At 38.9% G+C, this 23,881-nt stretch overlaps 1 protein-coding gene across 1 annotated transcript; it reads right to left on the reverse strand.

Moving 5' to 3' along the window:
- Positions 1-7,835: 7,835 nt before the first annotated feature.
- Positions 7,836-21,156, reverse strand: amacr (alpha-methylacyl-CoA racemase). The gene is made up of 6 exons (XM_031317654.2): positions 20,742-21,156; positions 19,469-19,740; positions 17,016-17,159; positions 14,010-14,170; positions 10,455-10,641; positions 7,836-9,609 (listed from the first exon to the last, which is right to left on the reverse strand). The coding sequence occupies exons 2-6, from the start codon at positions 19,713-19,715 to the stop codon at positions 9,200-9,202; spliced, it is 1,149 nt and encodes a 382-aa protein (XP_031173514.1). The 5' UTR covers positions 19,716-19,740; positions 20,742-21,156; the 3' UTR covers positions 7,836-9,199.
- Between the last annotated feature and the right edge of the window lie 2,725 nt (positions 21,157-23,881).

Below are 23,881 nucleotides of genomic sequence, written 5' to 3' on the forward strand. Positions count from 1 at the left end.
AATCAGATAAGAATAATAAATACCTTCAAGCAATGGGCATGTTGTATTTAAATATTATGTTTCATGTGGCTGGTTGACCTGTGATGGTTTTCTTGCATGTCTTCCTCCCCTCTCTCTCCCCTTTGATATCTTTAGCATATCATAGCTTTCCTATCCAATAAAGGCAGAAATGTACCCCCCCCCCCCCAAAAAAAAAATAAATAAATAAATAAATATATATATATATATATATATATATATATATATATATAGGTTTCATATTTCTTTCACTCACTGTCAAAAATAAATCACTGCTTGTACTATAAAATATTGCCACTATAGTTAAGAAAACTGAATGTTATCAAAGACAGTTTTTCCTAGAAGGTCAGGTAGAGGTCAGGTGTTCCTCATGAGCACGCTGGCCCTGTAGATCACAAGAATATTATTAAGACTCAATCACACAAACAGTGTGTGAGCAAAAAGACACTCTTTGTCTTTCATTCTCTTGAATTTTAACATTAAACCATTCAACACTTTTCTCTACAGTGTGGTGACCCATTTTTCTTGCAGTGATATAGTTCCACTGTGCTGAATGAACATTTTTTTGCACCTTTACTGTTTATAAAAACTACCGGATTAGTACAAACCAGTGCTAAGCAGCGTGACAGGTCAGCCTGGAGTGATGTGCCAATTTACACCAGTCCAACTGAAAGTCTGATGGTTGTAAACCATCATATACCAGTATAAGACAGTACACAGTAATGTGGGATAACGGGCTAGAATAATAACCACAATGCACCTATATGCAAAAGACAGACACAGAAAAGACTCACATGACCTGTCTCCAGTTTTGAGGCATTTGTACTTTACTTGAGTACTTTTTACTTCTACTCCACTACATTTTAGAGGGAAATCGAGCATTTTTTGACAGCTGGAGTTACTAGTTAATTTTTAGATTAATATTTTACATTATAAAACATTTGATTATCTTAAAAACAACATGTTTAAAGATTAAACCAGGGATTTTCAACCTTTTAGGATTATTTTTTTAAGTGTAGTATTGCATATTTTACACATGGGAAGAGAGATAAGCAGCATCCTGACATTTAGGTGATCAATTAACCAGCTAACACTACAGGCAACACACAGTATGAACCTGATGAGTTGCCCGGGAAACGACAACACGTTATTGAGGAACGACAGCTGAGGAAGGCTTCCTGCCTGCCACCACAGAGGCATGTGATATGCAATCACAGGCAATGGATGTGCCTCTAATTAGAGGTTTTACCGCTCAGTCCTGTCCATAAAGCTGCATGATGCAACAACAAACTGCATTATCTTTTTCTCCTTAGGGTTGGATTGTGAGCTGAAGTATCCTGCCTTAATTAAGTGTTGATGTTTTGGAGAAAATAAAGTTGTAACTTAATACGTCATCAATAATCTGACAATTTAGCAAATACTCTTATTTACTTTCTTGCTAAGAGTATAGTACGTCAAATATGAAGCTACAGATGTTAAGCTTAGTTTAGCATAAATACTAAAAGCAGTGGAAAAAGCTAGCTTGGATCTAGCCAAAGGTAGCCTATAGCAAAAGCTGCCCAGCACCTCTGAAGCTCACTAATTAACATGCTTTATCTTGTTTGTTTAAATTGTAAAAAACTGAAGCACAAAACAAGTTGTGGCTTTACAGGAGCAGCCATTTCCCCCTATTTCCAGTCATTATGCTAAGCTAAGGCAACGTCTCCTGGAACCGACAGTGGTATTAGACTCAGAGAATAAGAGAAAAAGCGTATTTTCCAAAATATCATAAGATTGCTTTAAAAGATGTCTTATTTAAGCTTCTGGAAGCTAAACCAGTCTATGTTTAGTTACTTGTGCCTGAAAAGTGAAAGCACTCAAAGGCCCATTGCTAACACAGCAAATTGCCCCCAAAAGTAGGGTCCCTGTAACTGTTCGAAAAGTAAATGTATTAAAGTGGGTTAACAAGGATCTAGCACGACGTTGCTTCGAGCTAAATGCTAACGTCAACATGCTAACATGTTCCCAATGACAAAGATAACATGCTGATATTAAGCAGGTATAACATGCTAGCATGTTAACATTAGCTAAGTAGCCCTAAACGCAAAGTAGGCCTACAGCTGAGGCTGAAGGGAACGTTATTAGTTTTTTTAGGCATTTGGTTATAAACTAAAGTATTGAACAAATTCAGATTTTGCCATGATGATTCTAGTCTGGGATCACCAATGTTATTACAATTCCTCCTGAGCAGGACCTTTCATGGCAATCCATCCAATAGTTGTTGAGAGATTTCAGTCTGGGCTGCCTATCCTGGTTAAGTGTAAGGAATAGATCAACTGCCTCATTGCTCAACTTTACTAGAAATATAACAGCCAAGGGTGTTGTATCAGCATCTTGGTCTTAGTTCTGATAAACATGATTACAGCCCTAGGCATGCTACGGAGGGCAGATTCACATTACCTAAGGTAAGAACAAACAAAGGGAAAAACACTGTAGTATATAGAGCCATGATTAATTGGAATGCAATGCCTAGTCATGTCATTCAAGAAAATAGAAAATCTCAATTCAAAGTATTACTTAAAGAACATCTCCTAGCTGAGCAGTACTCGGTATTGGCTAATACTCAATGAATTCTGTTAGTTTCATTGAGGGTTTTATGTGTGCATTTGCTTGGTCATATTGTCAGTGATCAATGTCATAATCTCATCTCTACATTCTGTGAATAATTTAAACTAGGTCCTGTGTTGTCCTGTGTTGTCATGTGTTGTGTTGAATGTTGTTATGTCTTGTTATTATTTTGGCTGTTTTTCTTTCAGTGATGTATTGAATGTTGTTTTTTGGTGGTTGTTTTTAATGTAATGATGCACGGCAGTTTATAGCTCCACAGGTTTTGGGTGGACTCCAGGAAGAATAGCTGTGGCTATGGCCCCAGCTAATGGAGAGCCCAATAAATCAAAATCAAAAAAAGGGGATCACACTCTGATATCCAGAGCTGCTAGCAGATTTAAAGCAACATTTAATGAGTTTTTGTTCCTCTATGTCTAAAGGTCTTTAATATTAGAAAGCGGACAATCCGATTTTCCACTAATGTCAGCTCATAAAGCAGCAGCTGCTACTTGAAACTGTTGGAGGTTATCTTTACATCTGTGCTGCTGGAAATCAAAGCCTGAATGATATCTTGACATTCCCCTTGTTAAATATAAAAGTAATTCAAGTTGTCCGTCCATTTATCCTCCAAATAATTTGTAACTTTTACAACAGCCATTGTGCCTGACCACTTAAAAAATGGATTAGTTCAAACTGTACTCGAAAACCTCAGAATTACATCCTTAAGATTGACAGGATCTTTGAAATGTATACTCCGGTTCTAGTGTTTGAATGCAGCACTTGATTGCATTCATGAATAATATTCATTTTGAGAAGTTTCAGTCTGGCTTTAGAGATGACCTGAATACCAAAACTACTCAATATAAAAAAAAATACTTTAATGGACTCTAAGGAGAAATAATTGCCTTCCCTAATTTATCTTAATTACGTGTATTTTCCTTTAGAGCCACTGTCAATCATAAATAGTGAGGATTAATTATTAAATGAATCTTGTTGTTTAAATATTCTGTGATATTGTATTATTTCATATCATGCGTGCGTGTGCGTGTGTGTGTGTGTGTGTGTGTGTGTGTGATCAAACAGCTCTACCATCTACCTGACAGGGAAAGCTCATATTCTCTGTAAAGGACATACTGTAATTAAAGAGGCAGAATTCCATATATGGCAATAATATGGCATTTCATTTTGCAATATTAACATCAATGTCAATTCTCCTTTGATAGCCACAATATCTTTAGTCCAGGCTGAAATTTATCAAGTATTGGATAGATTGCTCTGGAAATTTGTATGGACATTAATGTTCCTTCATGAATTGTAATCACGTTGGTGAAAAACATTTAATTTAGTGCCATTATCAGGTCAAAATATGAATTTGTCCAATACTTTTATTTGTGACCACCTACTTGAAAAACTCAGCTGTAGTTTGTTTGTTGCTAATTAGCAAATCTTAGCATGCTAACACACTAAACTAGGATGGTGTACATGGTAAACATTACACATGCTTAACATGTTGTTAGCATTTAGCGCAAAGCTAGGCCGACAGCCTCACAGAGCTGAAGACTCTTAGCATTATTGACCTCAGTCCTAGAGAGAGAATTAGAAGGTATCCTGGGATTTTAATTTACTTTAATTTAATTTACTTTGTCGGATTTTGATCCTTTCATCAAAATCCGACAAAGTAACTACAAAGACTGTGGAAAGAGAACATTTTACAAGAGAGCATCTTTGACTTGCACTGTAATTAGTTAACTGGCCTGCCCAGATAATCATAATGTTGGTAAATAATGCAAGGGTCTACCCTCCCCCATACCACTTAGACATTGTATGGACAAAATTATTCATTGATTAATCGAGAAAAGAATCAGCAGATAATGAAAATAACCCGCTAGTTGCAGCCCAAGACGTAAGTAGTACCGAGTGGTCTTAAAAACAATAAAAAAAAGAGAACTTTGGGAGAGAAATGTCATATAACTACGATGCCTTTATAATAAAGATTATGTAATCTATTGCTCCATATTTAAAAGTATGCAGCAATTGTGTTAAAAGTTTAGTCTGTCAGCAAATCAAATGTCATTTAAATGCATTTCGTTAAAAACATTTAGAAGAACCACTCCACAATGCACTCAAGTCCATAGTACCCCTACTTAAGATAAAATATGTTCTGACAATTTGGAGCTTAAGAACTGTGTCCTGCACAATGGAGATTTAATAGTCCAAAACTATGGTGAACAATTCAGTCTATGTGTATATCAAACCGTGTTTGAAGCCTACACTAATCTCATGCTATATGCTTACAGTCAGTTGGCCTGGCATGGAGAGTCAGATGTTTGGAGTCACACAAAGACATTCCTCACATACCTTGAGGTGTAAAACTGAACTGCTCATGGGATAGTACATTCATGTAGTGGAAGATAACTGGTGAACAAAGCTGTTAACTGTTATTTACATTTAAGAACATTTATGTAAGATGTGATATGACACCACCACACTGTTAAAAAGATAATAATCTGAAAAATGGCATTATAGCTCACTGTAGTATCCACGTTGCTTAGTGACAAGCAGGTGACTTACAACCACGCTGGGAACCAGGATTATTAATAAATCATTGTCAGCCAAATATTTTTCTTCCAACCATTATTAAAATGTTAAATTGATTGTCAAATTAGTTGCCAGTTAATTTTATTTGCGTAACTTTTTGATATTAATGAACGTCCGTTACATTCAAGCCATTGCCAAATGAGTGCGCGGTCACGGAAGGCTTGTATCACGTGGACGCGCTGACAGTTTTGTTGTCATTACTTGTAATTCCTCATGGAGGCAGCAGAAAATACGCACTATAGCTTTAAATTATTTCATTCAAAGTCTGCCAAAAAGCTGCTCTGCAGATGTTTTATGAGGAATGACATGGAATTATCAAGTTCATTAGGCCTCGACACGTATACAATGAATGTATACATGTTTGCAAAAACAATTCACAGGATGCCTTTGATTATTTCAGTGTTGTGCTTATATTCTCCATTTCCTGTTAATTTGTGTTTCCAAACAATTACCCCATAGCAACTCTGTTGCCAGGTAGCAGCCTCAGGCTGTTCAAGGGCTAAAAAATAAAAAGGGCATCAGCTGCATGCGGTGGTGCACCAGCCTGCAGAAAGTTTTCTACCATTTAGGGCAGCCTGTATGGCACTGAATCATGTTTTCAGGTTTGCAGGTTATTTAGTCCATGCTGTCAACACTAGCCACTGGAAGTTGTAATGAATCACACTGAAGTGTATTATTCAGACTAACCAATTTATCCTTGAAAAGACATGTTGCTGCTGAGATTTTTTTCATGCCATTTTGTGTTCAATTTGAGCACCACAAATACCACTTACCTCATCTTAGAGACAGATATCTTGAAACTTTGACAAGAAAGATCGAAAGTAGACGCCATCAGAGGCAAGTGACAAAAGTTTTGAGTGAACTGACCTTTTAAACCTTTGCATGTCAGCTCTCTGCTGATTCAAATTTGAAACTCAAATATAACATGGGCATTCTTTTATTAATATCTGTTTATTTCAACATTTTGTGCTCATGTTTACGAGTATCCTGATGAGGCAGTTCATTGTAAGTCATGACATTCGTAATGCTGACCTTATACAGCTTAAAACAAATTGGCTCATGAAAATATGCACAATGGAATAAACCTATAATCTGCACTATAGCCTATTACCTAAAATCCATAAACTTACTGTTCAGCTACAAAGTCCCTCAACATTTAGTTTCTTAGCCGTTTCAGTGTCATGCTGCTGCCTGTTTCTAGCCATCGCTCCTTCACATCCTGTGTTCGTATTGGGATAACACATTTATCTCACATTTCATCTATGAGGAAATTTTTGCATTTTATCGTAGGGATCGACCGAAACTGGTTTTTCAAGGACGATACCGATTACTAGTAGTTAATTAAACCAATAAAGCTCAACAGTCCCGCCCACAGCGGGTTCCGGAAGTCAAAATACAATGCAATTTCTCCATTGACAAATTGGAGCATAAGCCATAAAATCGTAACCGTCGATGGTAGACTTAAAACCAGCTACGACATGACTAAGCGATTGTATATGCTCATATAGATGCCAAAGGTTCATGGTGTTTTGAGATAAATGTCTTTTATTCGCGATGTCTTGGATAAGTACTCCATTACCCACAATCCTGAACAATCCCACATTCCCACAGTGATGCCTCTGATTGGTGGAACTCATGCTGGTGAGGAGGGGGAGCTGCCGGGAGCTGCCTGCACGATCTGTCATGCGCATGCCCAAAATGATAATCCTGTTTTACGAGGATTGACGACAATGCACGAAACACAAATTAGCTGTTAGCTAAACTAACATAGCTTCCTTTATTCAGTGGTGCGCAGTGGTTTATGGGATGAGTAGTTCCTTCGCTCGATAATGAAACTATGTACACAGTCTTGTACCTTTGACTTTTTTTTGGATTTTCTGTTCGTTTTTTCAGTCAAAATTATATGTTGTATGCTTATGAGTCACATCGTAGCTGGTTAGCGTAAGGCATGGTCTAAAACTCTTTATGTACGGATTTTTCCAGACGTCAATGGGAGAAATGAATGGGAAATTTACTTCCGGAACCCAAGGTCTCTCGGAGGAGGGGCATTTACAGTGAAAATGAAAATCTTTAAGTCAAAACTAAGATTTTAGAATGTTACAAACTCCAACACAAAACTTTGTTTAAATGCTTTAAGCAATTATTTAATAAATTAGAAACTTTCAACATAATACACATTAAAAGATAGTCAGATAGTGTTGTTGGCACGACATTAAAGCTATAGTGCGTAGCCGATAATCGGTCTATCCCTATTTTATTGTGATTATTTTACAAAAACTTTATACAGCCAGGATTAACTTTAAATGTACCTCCAACAGCAATGGCTAATTTTGTATTTCAATAAGCTCTCAAACTCAGCAAAGGTGTTTTGGATCATGTTGATTGACTGCAAACACCAGAAAAATATTTAAAAATATCGACATAATTTATGTAAATCAAATGCAGTGAGTTCATTAATTATCATTAGGCATCTCTGCATCTAGTGTCTGAGCATTTAATCATTTAAAACCAATCATTTAAACCTTCAGCAGAACCACCGGTCTGCAGTGAAGTGATGGAATGATTATTGCATATGCGACACCAAGCGAATAAATTATAATGTACAAAAAATATTACTGATTAATAAACAAATTAAAAATCCCCAACAATCTAGTTTGTCACCTGAGGAGGTTTCTTCTTTTGAATAATAAAATATACTTATCTTGTATTTCAATTATTTATTGCTTATTTAATGACTTTCATCACCCCAGGGTCTTGACTGTTTATCATGGATATTGCTGAAATACACAGTATATGCAATCACATATTAGTTTTTCTTGGAAATTTAACTGTAATACTGTAAATGTGGTGATTCATATTTTAAATTCCCCTTAATAAACTCTTTTTCCACTTTGTCCTCCACAGATGCAATAAATGGTTGTCATGTTAAAGTAAAGCCATAATAAAGCATCTGTTACCACATCTAAATGAACTCCAAATGTGTATTTACGTACGTTGGTAAAACAAAAGAATATCGGCAAAACAACTCTTAACTACAGATGCAGCTGCTAAAGAACAGACACTCCACTTCTAAAATGCTTTCAGTGGACATAAAAACTACAACTGATCACATGTGCAACTGTAACGCAACAGTCGGATCCAGTGTACATTCAGCATTATAGCAAACGTAGACGTCCTGGTGGGACAGCACAACAATAACGGCTGTATTTACTTAATATGCTCATTTATCAATTTGTGTACACAAACTTCTTTTGGCACATGGAAACCTGTTTTCTTTCAAACTAACACACTAAGGACAGCAGTGGCACTAAAAAGAAGAGTTTGAATTTTTAGTTTCTCCGCCTTGTTAATTCACTGTTTCATGTAATGTATTTTGTCGTACCTATTGTTGCCGCTTTTCTATGCCACAATAAGAGCCACAGGAAGGTAAAATGGTACTTTACAACAACATTTTTGAGTTCACAAGTTGCACCTGAGTGCACCATGGAGTGCGGTTGAAGCCCACACACTTGTTGCAGGTTAACATAACTCAAGGGGAAGGCAAAATGTTGCTACACCGGTGACTTTAGGGAAGCAGGAGCATTTTACAGTTCTGTTGTTTCTCCATCATCTCCGACTCACGGCAGTGATCAAAAATTACGTTATGCTGTGTGTTTAGCTGCATGCTACCCACAGCCGTTGTCCGCTACGCTGTGTGTTATTTGTTTTTTCTTCAGAGGCACGCAAGCAGGCGGGGGGTTAAGAGAAAAAAATTGAAATTGAAAGCTCATTTCAATCGATTTTCAATTTAGAATCGGAACCGTGACACCCCTAGTGTTGGATGCTGCTTTGTGACCCTGTCTTGGCTAGGTCTCACTTGCAAAAGAGGTTTTAATCTCAATGTGACTTTCTTGTTAAAATAAAACTTAAATAGTTGTGGTATACATTATTTGAATGGCAGGTCTGACTCAATGTGCTTTTTGTTTCTCAAAATCAATCACTGATATCAATTATATCTCTACAACTTTGATTTGACAGCATTACACTCTACAACCCCTGCTGTAAGCATTTGGTCTATGTCTGCTGACGTAAACCCATACTCAGTTAGGACCTCAACTGTGTGTTCTCCAATAACAGGGTCTGAGGCAAGGCAAGGCTCCGCAGGAGTCCGAGAGAGAACCGGGGCCGGCCGGGGGCTTTCGTCCCCGCTGGAGTCCTTTATGAATGAAGCTCTTTCCTGGTTATGTGGGTGTGAGCTCACCTGGTCGAAAGACAACACAGGTGTAACACAGGCATCAGTCCCATCAAAAATCCTTGACCAATCCGCCTGAGTTTTTGAAGCAAAACGCTCTGTGAAGATCCGTCTCAGCTCTGGCCAATCTGTGAAGCTCATCTGAGGAGGCAACTCTCCAGCATCCAACTCTAAGCCTAGGAGAAAAAAAAAAATTATGTAACCAAATGCAGAAAAGTCAACAGCAAATTGATCTTAAAGCAGTGGTCAGTGGTAATTTGTTCATTTTCAACTATCTTGATTGTTCTTAAGAGTTTTTTTGTTGTTGTTGCTCTCTACTAAGTCTTCACACAGTCACACAGTCAGCATAACAGAAGTTACACTCCAACCACCACAGTGTATACTGTACTATATACTACATACTGTATCTGTAGGTATCCTATATTAATGTATGCAGAGTGAATGTATATTTTTGTTTTGTCTTGAATTACTAGAATTACTTCATTTTAGGAAAGTATACCTGAAGCATACATCAGCATTTCTGATTCTAATTTCTGTAACATAGACAGTAAGGTGAGGGGTTCCATTCTTTTCATTGTGATGGACTTTTTACTTATGCAAATAAAGAAATAAAAAACTTCAAAGACAATAGTGATACGATTTTAGTTGTTCTTTTAGGATTGGTTATGGTTATGGTGCAGGAGTTGATCCTGAGATGGGTGTCAAGTGTTTCGGTGGCATTAGTGCATTCTGGATGTGAGATTACCAGTTTTGCTGTACTGTATGTTGGTAAAGAATACCATTTATTTTGAAAACGTGAACTCGGTAAAAATAAATGTATAACCAACTGCTAAAGGGTTGCTGATGGGAGGAGAAGAGGGTGTTTCATTTCACGCTGGTTCCTTCCTGTGCCGTAGTATCCCCTGAGGTTTTGCTTTTGGTCATGGCATGATGGCACAGGAACATGTGTGACACAAGTGATCACTGCCTTAGAGGTTTCATCGAGAAAAATGCCTACAATCTGTATAAGCACACTACTAACCTGTAAGTAGCTGTCTGTAGAACTGCGGTTCTATGGCTCCCACGGCCATGTACTTTCCATCTGCAGTCTCGTAGGTATCGTAGAAAGGAGCTCCACTGTCTAACATGTTTTGTCCTCGTGGACTGTCCCACATACCGATGCTACGAGATTTCCATGCAAAAGAACCTACATATGCGGCTCCTTCTACCTGAGGATGATAAGAGAGTGGAGGAGAAAAGGAGGACATCAGGTTAGAAGGGTCTATATTTTTTTATCTCTATTTTATGCGTAATTACTCCAGTTATATGTAAACTATAAATGACAGCTAAATGAATATAAAGAACCATGTTTTTGAAAATAAGACAATGCATTTTATGTTGTTAAAATTATTCATTTATTCATCAAGAGAAGATCAAACTGCAAACCACCACCTGTGTACACTCCCATATATGTCAGTCCAAGGATATGGTTGACTTAAGTAGATATAAGCAGCACACCTCTACAGTAAGCATCAGTCTCCTTTTCCGAGAAGAAAATGCACAGAGCTGGTGAAAAGACTGCACATAGGATATTCTACTGACATTTACACTGTATAAACCAGCTCCCTAATATATATTTAAATCTCCACGTGGGCACAATATATTACTGCTGCTGAATGAATTAAAAAAAAAAAAACCTTGATCAAACTCTAACTGAAATGCATATAATAAATGTAATTTATTTCCCCTTGGTGGGATGTCGTGCTATAGTACATGAAATGCGCTGCAGAAAAGATGGCCATTGTCACTTCTATTAGTGCTGATTGCAATCAATTCAGTCATTGTAACCTCTAATGGTTACATAGGGCTTGCAGGACCCTGCAAAGAGTGGTTCGCTGGCTGAACATATAATAAGCAAGTAGACTACCAACTCCTGAGGGAAATATTGGATTCTTTAGCTGCTAAATGCTCCACTGAGCTCACTAATTAGTCTCTAACTATGTTTGTCTATTGTTTGGTACTGAGCATGTAGTGTGCAGTTGGTGTTTGGAGCTTTTTCACTGAAAAACAGCTGCCTGCTGTGGCTGAAAACGCTGCTATGAAAGCATGGAGTATGCTGCTATGAAAGCATAGTAAGATCATCTCTCAATGCAAATCAAACCAGCTATTAGTCTAACTGAAATAAAACCATACCAATCTCTAGGTATGGTGAAGGGTATGTGATGATGTGGGGCTATTTTAATTCCAAAGACCAAGGGAACTTTATCAGGATGCAAAGTATCCTGGATCCATGAAATAACTGGCCTTTAAAAATAAAAATCTGCCTGCCTGTATGGGAATTTAACATTGGGGTGTACTCACTTATGCCCCCTGTATTTTAAGGAAGAACATTTAATTATTTACGATACATTATTCATTCACAAAGAAAATTGTGTCCTAATTTTTTTAATTAAGGCATTAAGATCAATTTCCAAAAGATGATTTTGTATTCCTCTTTTTAGTCAACTTTAGCATGGGTGTATTCACTTATGCTGAGCACTATATATATATATATATATATATATATATATATATATATATATATATATATATATATACACACACACACACACACACACAGTATATACTGTATATATACACACATATACAGAACCCATTTTCATTCAGATATCTTGAGGTGAGAGGTCAAGGGACCTCTTTAAATATGGCCATGCCAGTATTTCCCTCAGCACCACAATTAAGCCTACCCTTGGAATGTTATTTACCCCACTTCTAGACAAGCTAGCACATGGTCTGTACCAATGGACATGCTACAGCCTCTTAAAGACAGTAATGTTGCCCAGGGGCAGGTCTCAGAGGGTTAACAATTCCACCTCATTAAGGAGTTTATAAGAGCAGTTCTGCTTTGTAACCTTCCAGCTTCACTACAGCCAGTGGATGTCACAGTAGGATTCAGAGACTTTGATGTGCTTTTCAAACAACTTTGCTAAGGGCTGTCCAACTGATCACCTATCCCAATCAAAATGTTGATCCTGACTCAAAGGTCTGCCACCACGATGTGGTGCACCATCATCTGGAAATGTACTGCATTGTAATACAGAATACATTGGAAAGCTTTTCTGTATTGTACAGTCTACAGACTGGCATAAACTGCTTTCTGGTGTTTCGACAGCAGTGCCTGTAGTGCCACACTGGCCACCACACTGGTGGCAGAGCAGCTGTCTACCAATTGGAAGGTCAGTGGTTCAATTCCTGGCCCTGCAGTCCCATGGCGAAGTGCCCAAATTGCTCCCAATGCTGTGCCATCCACGTGTGAATGTGTGTGAATGTTTATCTGATGAGTAGGTGGTACTAGGGATGTCACGAGAACCGATACTTGGGTACCAACTCGGTACCAAAATTCTGAAAACGTGCCGGTACTCATTTTTCCAGGTACCGGGGGATGCAATCCTTCCGGACCTGATGGGGGCAGTATATACGGCAAACGTTAAAAATGTTCTAGACTGCCGCTAAATGCTGAAGAAGAACACCGACCAACACGGAAAAACAGTGAATAGCCCCTCATCTCTTCTTCTTCATCTCAGCTTCTGGCTTTGCCGTAGATCTACGGCGGCAGCTTTCACGACTACACCTGGAACTCCCAAACCGCAAGTGAGTCTATTCCTCTCTGCCGTTATCTATCACAACCTAACGTGCGCTCTGATAGCGCTTGTTTTAATGGACCTCTATAACATCAGTTAACTTTAACCAGCCCGCTGTTCTTTGTGAAAAACAACAACGGCAGAGAGAAACAGATGTAACTAAACATGCTTGCTGTCTGGGAGTTCCGGTACCGTACGCTGGCTGTGTGGTGATGCCAGGCTTCAAAGCAACGGGCTGTGGGGTCCAGAAGACTGACGTTTTCATTTTTGTAAATCACGCTCTCCTTGCCCCCTCCATTCCACACCATAACAGAAAGTTCAAACTAAAAAAAAAAACACTGAAAGAAGAGTGACATGACGCTGCCCCCCTCCCCCCAATATTTAAATAAAGGAATTAATGTTTATTGTAATGTAAAGTATTATTATTTTCTTCCTTTTTTTTTTTTTTTTTTTTTAACAAACACACACACACACACACACACACACACACACACACACACACACACACACACACACACACACACACACACACACACACACTTTAGTATCGAGTATCGTGTACTTTTGTTGGTATCGGTACCGAATACTAGATTTTTGGTATCGTGACATCCCTAGGTGGCACCTTGTATGGCAGCCTCAGCCACCAGTGTGTGAATGGTGAATAGTGCCACTTTAGTGTAAAAGCGCTTTGAGCAGTCGTTAAGACTAGAAAAACGCTATATAAATACAGTCCATTTACATGTCCTAACAGCCCGTTGCATGTGTTGGCTGGAGGTCTGTTGTCAGTCTGAATGTGCTCTAACCCCGGCCTACGATAGTGTCTGACTGTAGTTTGTAAAAAGCGTATCCATTGTCATTTACTTGAGCTTGTTTTTTTGGTAACACTAGTAAAAAAAAAAATATATCAAACATGTACTGCATATTTCTGAATATGAATGATTGCTTGACATCCTTACCATGCTGGCGTCAATGATCTGTCCTTTCCCCGACGTTGTTCTCTCCAGCAGAGCTAGGACTATCCCCAGAGCACAGGTAAGACCACCACCTGCAAAGTCTGCCATCAGATTCAACGGAGCATAGGGCTTCTCCCCACTACGACCCAGCCGGGATAAAAGGCCTGTGACAGAAATGTGGAGATAAGAGCTTCACACAATATGACAGTGGAGAACACCAGTGAAGAACAATAAAGTAACTGGCCAGTCACCAGCCCTGAAAGTCAAAGAAAATTAATTAGTTTGCTAACTGAATAAATCAGAAGGGATGCCACCAAATTAAACATCACAAAGAAAAAGGTCAACAGCCCCTGCAAACAGGAATGCTTTAAATATCTACAATGTGCAGCTCAGATAGCACACAAGTCCACGTAACACCGTAGTAGATTTTTTTTTTTTTTTTTTTTATATTCCAACGAAATTATTGCTTACTTTGTTAAACCAGCATTGAACTTTTGCACAGGGCTTCTTTGTCTTTTTGGTCCTCTGTTATCGTACAGATATTACAAAGGGCCTTCACAAGAAAAGTACTGGCTAGTAACAGCAACTTTCTCAACATCCTGAAGTGCCGATTAAAAAGGCAAGCACAATATGGCAGTTGTCTCCAAAAATTTTCTCATTTGGCCACTTTACTTTGTTCTGTATGTGCTCTATAAACCATATAAAAATCCCCAAATAACATTATCATTAGTTACTGCGTTTGTTATCAGTGTATTAGTAGGCCTAAGATTTAAACCTTACCAAGGTCACTTTTAACAGCATGTCTTTATATTTTGGGTCCATGCTGGATCCCATCCTGTTGTTCATCCTGTTTGACTTCACGCTTGGATGGATGTTCATGTGACAAGCTAAGTAACAGTTTTTTTTGTTGTTGTTGTTGTTTTAAGCCTTGCATTGAAGTCAATACTCCCTATTACTTTTTAAACATAACTAGATTCACATTGAGGGCTGCAAAACACACACTAACTAATAAGCATATAAACAAAACTCAAGCTGTTTTATTACATCAACAAATCATTTAGAGTGATATTACTGGAAAGCCACTATTGGATGAATATATAATGGGTAAGCTTATAGATACATTTAGGACAGAATAAAGCTTAAAAACAAAGCACCACCAATTACTCTCTTAATTTGTAATGTTGTAATTTATGAGGGCTGTATTACAATAGAAAGAGGTAAATGCTTACCATACAAATTACATTACAGAAACTAAGTGAGAGAGTTGGGAATGCATAGCTTTCAGGGGTGAAATAGTTTTCAATCCATTTTCATATCAGATCTTGTTGTGTGTCATCAGTTACATTGCATCTGTTTGGTCATCAATCCTTCCTGGGGGTGCTTAAAGATGAAATGTTTGTTATCAATGTGTTAGTAGGACCAAGCTTTATATCTTACCAATGTCAGTTGTTGTAAGTCTTTGCATTTTGGGTTTTACAGCAAAGCTGAATCTCAACCCAACATGTGGCACTTGGCCTCGTGTCTTCACTCAGTTGCTTCTCTACTTGTATTTGTCTTTAGGCGTGGCTAGGTTCTCTTTTAGCGTTTTTCCATTACATGGTACCTGCTCGACTCGCCTCTACTCTCCTTTTTTGGTTTTCCATTACGAAAAAAAGTCCCTGGTACCTAACAGGTACTTTTTTTAGTATCACCCCCGTCGAGGTTCCAAGCAAGCTGAGCCGATACCAAAAGCTGACGTGAAAACCTGCAGACTACTGATTGGTCAGAGAGAATCGTCACTAATCACTGCGTCATCATTGCTAGCGACAGACGGGGGTGTCCTGAACAAACCCACCATTTTTAAATAGTTTAGCCAGCGGTGTTTTTTTTTGCTGCCTCCAGCTTCTTTTGAAACAAAATGTGTCTTCTGGCTGTGGCAATAGCCACATGCTGAGAGTCAAAAACAACACACCTTCAACGTTCTGTGTGTGTGTTGCGTTAGGTCACGGCAGTTTCCTGCGGCGTCGCTATGCCAACCAGCCATGCTCGCCTCAGGGATTAGACAGTACTAAATCTGCAATGGAAAATGGAGGACGGGACACCGCGGCCGAGTTGAGTCGAGCCGAGTAGAGTAGAGCTGGTACTAGCAGTGGGTAAGCTGCAAAACACAGATAGTGCAGACTAACAAGCAAAGCCAAGCATTTAAACAACATGCTTTTAAGACTATTCAAGTGAAAATATTACAGACAATTTCATTCCCCTAAATTAACGTGTAACTCATTACATTTATATTTGAAATTAGTTAAAGACCACTACTGGTTGGATTTATAACGGGCCCTATAGTAACAACAAGGTGAATTTTTATGGACAAAGGAACAATCTTAAAACAGTACCACAGAAGACTTTTCGTAGTTTATTTGTATTGTATTATAGTAATTAAAAACGTCCAAACACTGTCATTTGGTTTGTATTACAAGTTACATAACTGAAACTAAATGACATTGTTCTGAATCCTTGTATCTTGGGAATCAAATAGTTTTATTTTCATTAAAGGAACACGCCGACTTATTGGGACTTTAGCTTATTCACCGTAACCCCCAGAGTTAGAGTCCATACATACCCTTCTCATCTCCGTGCCCCCACCGCTAGCCTAGCTTAGCACAGATCCTGGAGGTAACCGGCTCCATCTAGCCTACTGCTCCCAATAAGTGAGAAAATAACTCCAACATTTTCCTATTTACATGTTGTATAGTCACAGCGTGTACAAATAAGGTCACATGAGACACAGCCGTCTTCTAACCGTATACAAACTTGGAACTATATTCTCAGAAGGCGAAGCACTGCTACTTCTGCTACTTGGGCAGAGTGATTTGCTCGCAGCACTTATGAAGCCCCGTGTGTTCAGGTGTTGCGGAAATCACTCCGCCCAAGTAGCAGTGCTTCACCTTCCTTGGTACCATTCAATCAGTCTGCAATATAAGGTATATAAATATTCAATCCAAAAACATTAACAGTTGTGTGCGTTATTACCTGACATGGCGAGGTAGTTGATGTCATGCCCAGCTGCGGTGGCATAAGATCCACTCTGGCCGTACCCTGTCAACCGAGCGTAGATCAGACGAGGGTTTTCCTTTAACATCTCGTGTGGCCCGAGGCCCAGCTTCTCCATCACACCTGGGCAGTCAGAAGAAAGTCAACCTTTAAGTATATTCATTAAAAACATCCCTTTATCTGTATCTGCTTATGTTGCCTCTCATACAGTGTGAAGTTGAACATTGTGGCGACACCCTGGCTATAGCACTTTTTGGGGGGTTAAATGGAAAACAGTTAATAACACTCTTATCAAAGGATCTTTTGGGATTTAAATACAAAAAAGGCTGTTTATATCTAGAGAGCACATCTAAGAGCATAGGGGTTTTTCAATCCAATAACAAACTGAAATATTTCAATCAATCTGTTTCCATGGACTTCTTTATTTTAGTATTAAGACAGTTAAAACAACTGTAATTACTCTTAATCTATGATCCAACTTAAGAACTATTATGCCCTAATTGTGACTAGTGGTGGAAAGTAACTGAGTACATTTACTCAAGTACTGTACTTGAAGGAGCAGTGTGTAGGATTTAGGGGGATCTATTAGCAGATATGGAATATAATATTCATCATTTTCATTAGTGTATAATGACCGGAAACCAAGAATCATGTTTTCGTTATCTTAGAGTAAGCCCTTTATATCTACATAAGGATGTTTGGACAGGGAGGGGTGAGTGGATGGGTATTCAGTTGGTTGCACTCTTCAACCTCACCACTAGATGCCACTAAACACACCATTTATCTGGCGTTTCGACTTACCAATAGGATTGGGCATCGAGAACAAATTCCAACTTGGAATCGTTTTAAAAATTGCGATTTCAGTGGAATCGTTTGGAAGACTTTGTTTCAAATCCGATCATCGGTTCCAAATTTAACATGTGCAAGTTTTGGTTTTCGTAGCGGCCAGGGGCTTGTTTTGTTGTAGCCGTGGAGCACAGTAAGTGGCACTTTAGTGTGGCTTTATTTTACCTTGAAAAAAACCCAGTAGAACTGTAAATCACCATTGAATCAAAATAAAACTTTCCTCTTATTTGTGAAATAAGCATGTGACCTGTTTCAACTCCACCCCTCAAAGAATCGAAATCACCCAACACTACTAATCAATGAATTGACTAATCATTGCAGCTCTAGTGAGTTCTTCTCAAAACTTCTCAGAGGGTTTCATTCTATAACTATTTAAGGCCCAAAGAGGCAAAAGTATTCATTATTACTATTATTATTATTATCATTATATAAAAGCATTTGAGAAAAGTCGAAAAATAACAGCAGTTCTGTAGCAGAACTTTGTTTTTCATGTTTTCCTATATTATATCACTCACAAGGGGCAATTTTTCTGCAGAACAAGTACTCTTACTTTTGAGACTTTAAGTACATATTGCTGATAATACTTTTTATCTTTTACATGAGTAGGATTTAGGGCTGCAACTAACGATTATTTTCAGTCTATAATAAAATGTCAGAAAATGGTGAAAAATGTGGACCAGTGTTTCCCAAAGCCCAAGATGACATCCTCAAATGTCTTGTTTTGTCCACAACTCAAAGATATTCAGTTTACTGTCACAGAGGAGAGAAGAAACTTATTCACATTTAAGAAGCTGGAATCAAAGAATTTTCACTTTGGTCTTAAAAAATGACTCAAACCTACTAATCGATTATCAAAATAGTTAATTTAAGAGTTGACAACTAATTGATTAATCTTTGCAGCTCTAGTAGGAATTTTATTATCTTTGCTTATTACTACTTATTGTGGATTTTTTCATATTAATGTATTGGTGCTTTTACTTAAAGTGCTCATATTATGCTCATTTTCAGGTTCATAATTGTATTTGGAGGTTATATCAGAATAGGTTTACATGGTTTAATTTACAAAAATCACCATGTCTTTGTTTTTCTGCATATTGCTGCCGCTCCTCTTTTCACCCTGTGTGTTGAGCTCTCTGTTTTAGCTACAGAGTGAGACATCTCACTTCTGTTCCATCTTTGTTGGGAGTCGCACATGCTCAGTAACTAGGTAAGGACTACTAGCTAGTCAGAAGCAGAGTATGAGGCCGTGCCATGCTAGCAGCTAGGCGAGCATTATAACGTATGTTACAAAGTGACACACGTTAGTCACGGAAGTTAAGGCTGGACTACAATAGAGCTGTTTGGAGCAGTTTGTGAACAGTGTTTTCTGTTGGAGATGTTAAGTCCCTTTGGGGTGGACTTTGGGCTTTTTCACTTTGTAACCGTATTACATGCACAAAAAAAGATATATAACACAATAAAGGAAAGGAAAAAGGCCAAAAAGTACAATATGAGCACTTTAAGTAAAGGATCTAAATACTTCTTCCACCACTGATTCTAACCATGCTGTATTACAGAGCTCAGGACAGCTCTCATGGTGGTCTGACCTTTACGGTAGGGCTCCAGGACCACATCAGACTGGACACAGAGCTTCCTGAGCAGGGCTACACCCTCTGCCGTCTTCAGGTTGATGGCCACAGACCGTTTGCCCCGTGCTTGTGTGTCCAAAGACATGCCGACTTTATTCCGGTCCACGCGGATCACCTTGGCTCCAAAGTCTGCCAGGATCATGCCACAGAACGGTGCTGGAGCCAGGCCTGCCAGCTCAATAACTCGCACTCCAGCCAGTGCCATGATGAAAGGACTAGAAGGTAGAATACTAGGGAAATTCAAACAGCAGAGAGGTGAGGGGGGCTCACATCAGGTATTAATCCATTTTCTATCGTAGTGAACCAAAGTATAATTATGTGTACAGCTTATTCTTGCTGCTTTGTTTTTTACGTATTTGTTTTTTTAATTTTTCTATATTGTGTTACCGCACTACTCTAATGTTACATGCCTCATAGGTACAAATAAGTGTATAGATTTGAACAATAGCCAATATTCACATTTCAGAGGCTTGAACCAGGGAGACTTTGGCATCTTTGCTTTAAAATGTGTTTGTTAAATATTCATATAACGTTAGGCCTACTACTTTTAAATGTTTAATAGGGGTAAAGGGAATTGTAATAGATGGTAAAACAGAGACTGGTTGCTTGAATGCAGAACAAGACATTTGAAAATGTCACCTTTGGCTCTGTAAAGTTGTGATGTGCCCTAACTGGTTTGTATCATAACTGATTATAACTAATTTTGCAGAGCAAACCAGAGTCTATTTTTAATTCCCTCTGGGAAGGTTAGACCAGTCTGCTCTAATACAGAAAACAAATGGTAACAAAAGCCCTGAGGTACAGTATGCCCTGCATGCTGTGACAATGACACTCAGACTTTAGACTCTGAAACTGAGTCAAAGTACAAATGATCTAGCTACCTTTTCAAAGTACAAAGTGACATATTTTTGAATAAGTGCAAACAGCCAAGTTAACCTGCCTACCGAGTCTAAAGTAAAGTAAGTGAAAATAAGTACCAGCAAAGTTTGTACCAAATACTAACTAATAATAGTAAAGTAAAGTACTTTGTACAAACCGTTGTAATAATAACAACGGATCAATATCACAATGCACATCAAGTCTGACCAAAGACAAGCAAACTTGAGGCAACAGTTTTATGTTTGTTGTGGACGTAAAAAAAACACACACACGCTTGAAGTAGCTGCAGCATTTGTTTGGCTAGCATTAGCTTAACAATCAAAATGTAAAATCTAACCTAAGTTTATCCTACCTTTGCTTCCAAGTCGGGAACAAGTGACTGCTGGAGGCTCGTATTGTATTGCTACACTCGTAACGTTACACACGCTGGGGCGCTCTAGATCGGTGTAGGTAACGTTAGAGGGAAGTTAGCAATTAAAAGTGTTTGCGGTCATAAATTACGGTTTGAGATAACGTTACCCAACGGCGCATCACGTGTTACACAACCACCGGTATGTTACCGGCGGTAACATTAACCGTTAACAGTACCTTAATAAAACATATATGATACGGTTAATATTGATAAAGCAGCAGCTTCAGAATGTTTATACACTTAAGAAACGGGTGCAGATTGAGCAGGTCAACCGACGGACACCGCAGTGTTCCCTGTTCCCCGTCGAGGGCTGACTCCGCCTAGCCGGGCGGGTTTCGGTGTACGCTGGTTTTATATATAAGCGAATCCTGTTTACAAGCTGCTTCCGTGTGACCTAGGGCGACGATCGCAAGATTCCTGGGACATGAAGTTTTTTTTTTTTTAATCATTTCACTTGAAAGAAATATAACACTTTAAGCAAGAAATCCAAATGTTAGGAATATAACGATAGTATAAACTGTATTTGTATGTATAGTCTTGACTAGCTCAGTTAATTTCGCTGCATGTACATTTTAGGAAAATCTACAGACATTTCAAAGTTCAACTGAAGTAACGGTGCGTTCGATTATTCTCAACGAACTTCAAGCGTTCTGGTATGTTTTGCCATAGACTGTATATAGTGTTTTGCGCGTCCGAGTCGGTGAAAAAACATGGACGCCACCCGGATATGGAAAGCTGTTGCTATGGTAGCACTGGCCGAGTACCAGGCGCTCCTAAATAAGTATGTGCTTCATCTACACAACACCGAGGAAGAACTCAAGGAAGAGGACATAAGACGCAAAAGGCATGCTCATATTTCAGTATGTTTGGTCAAGTTTGAGCCACGTTATAGTAGATAATTTTAGCTAGCGCTCTAGCTAGTACGCCAGCTAGCACACCAGCTAGCAGGTAATGGGCTAAAAACAAACAGTGGCGACGTCGCTAAAGGTGATATTGAACTCCTAGTTGCAGTAACAGTGTTGCTCTTCTACAGAACGTTTTTTTGTCGTCATAAATATATGACTTCAAAGCTACAGGTAATGTTTCATGCATGTTCTTGACAACTTGTGCAAGATGCAGACTTTGCTGGCGAACGCAGCGAAAAGTAGTAGACGCACTGTTACATGAGTTAAAAGACATGTATTAACGGCAGTTTTTTATCGCCATTTCTTTTTCTCATTCACGTAGGGCTGTGGTATCATCTGTGCTGCTGTCCAGACAGCAGATCATCCTCAAGTCTGGAACGGAGTGGGAGATCATGCTGGATATGGATGACAAAATTGGCCGTCATTTCCGGATCAGAAGAGCCAGGTTTGAGCAGCTCCTTCGACTGCTTCAGAAGGGGGTCCTGCACAGCGAACACAGCCATGGACTTCCCCCCCCTTGCCTGTTCCCAAAAAGGTTGTTTCTCTGGTATGTGGCCAACCAGAACAGCTACAGAGAGATATCTGATAAATTGATAAATTGAATGCTTCCCAGTCAGTGACACACAGAGCCATCCTTCAAGTGTTGACCAGGAGAAGATGGGGGACTATCGTCTGCTCGGGAGATAGTGCCTATATTGGTCAGGCCTTCCCCTTCATTGTAACACTTAAGCGTGACAACGGGGCACCATCAGTCGGGGGAGGGTCATCGTTGAGCAGGCATTTGGCAGGATGAAGTGCAAGTGGCGGCGCTTAAGAGACCTGCAGAACACCAGGATGGACATTGTGGTAATGATTATCATGGCTGCATGCTTCTTGCACAATCTTGCTCTTGGAGCTGTGAATGGCTGTGATGAACAGGCAACGTATGTCTTCCTAGTCCGAACTCCGACACGGATAAATAATAGAACGCACCATTAGTATCTTCTTCAGCAGCAGGTGGGTATATTCCAAAATTATTGTATTTCCATTGATAAAACTTCCAGTAATTATAATACAGCAAATATGAAAATGAAAGTGGACCATCATTACTTATTTTTATTATTATTTTTATTTATATAGTAAAATATAAATATATTACATACTCCTTACATACCATGAAGCACATCAGGGCCCAAGTAGTATTCTAGCATATACAAACTGTACACATTGTCGTTAAGCAGGTGAGTGCAAGGCTACAGGGAAAGTAAATATACAAAAGCTTAGTGACATGGGTAGCAAGTATGAACATTATATGCTGAGAATCCACAGCAAATCTGAAGACTTCATAGGAAATGCATGGGCCTGGGGGAAGTGAAAAGTGGCTGGAGACGGGGGCCGAGGTTGCCTTGGAGCCAGACGAATCTACAAGCACGTTTTACATTATTTTCTCTGGCAGATAATTCACATATGCTATTGGTCTGTCAGGCTGGGGCTGATGGGCAAAATAAGTCAGACATTGTGACAGTGAAGGGGGGGGGGGTTAACAGGGGCCCAGCTGCTCCATATTGCCCAAGGGCTCACTACGAGTTTAACCCAGTCATTTTAAGGAACTTAGAATTAAATGTAGGAGGAGATTGCCTGGATTGTCTGTCCACCGTTCACACAGCTACAGTGAATAGCCAGGGGTGCAGAGGTGAGAAAGAGAAGAGAGAGAGAAATTTCTCCATTTCCTTTCAGATTTTTTTTCTTTTTTCTTTTTTTTGTTGCTTGGCTGAAAATGAATTAACACTAACATTAATAATCATTAGCAGTACATTTTTAGCATTCAGCAGTTCTTGTATCTTGAGCACTGACTCAATCATGATAATTGAATTGGTTTTAGAGTCAAATTACCGCAAGGTGTAGCTCAGTCCATGGTGTAGAGGCACATGAGAGAAAGTTTTAACTGATCAGACATTTTTTAGATTAAAAAGGAAAATATGAATGTTAATGGACCAAAAGGTACAACCAATGCGTGAAAGCCATAGTGTCGAAAATGATCTGCCACAGCAGATCATTGTCACTATTACAGTTTCCATGATAAAAGCAGCTCTTTGGATTTGATAAACTGAATGGCAGATAGTCTAGTTGGTGGAATGTATCTCAACGCATCCAATTAGGCCACACACACACACACACACACACACACACACACAC

Source organism: Sander lucioperca, chromosome 14, assembly GCF_008315115.2.
Source record: "Sander lucioperca isolate FBNREF2018 chromosome 14, SLUC_FBN_1.2, whole genome shotgun sequence".
Classification (NCBI taxonomy): Eukaryota; Metazoa; Chordata; class Actinopteri; order Perciformes; family Percidae; genus Sander; species Sander lucioperca.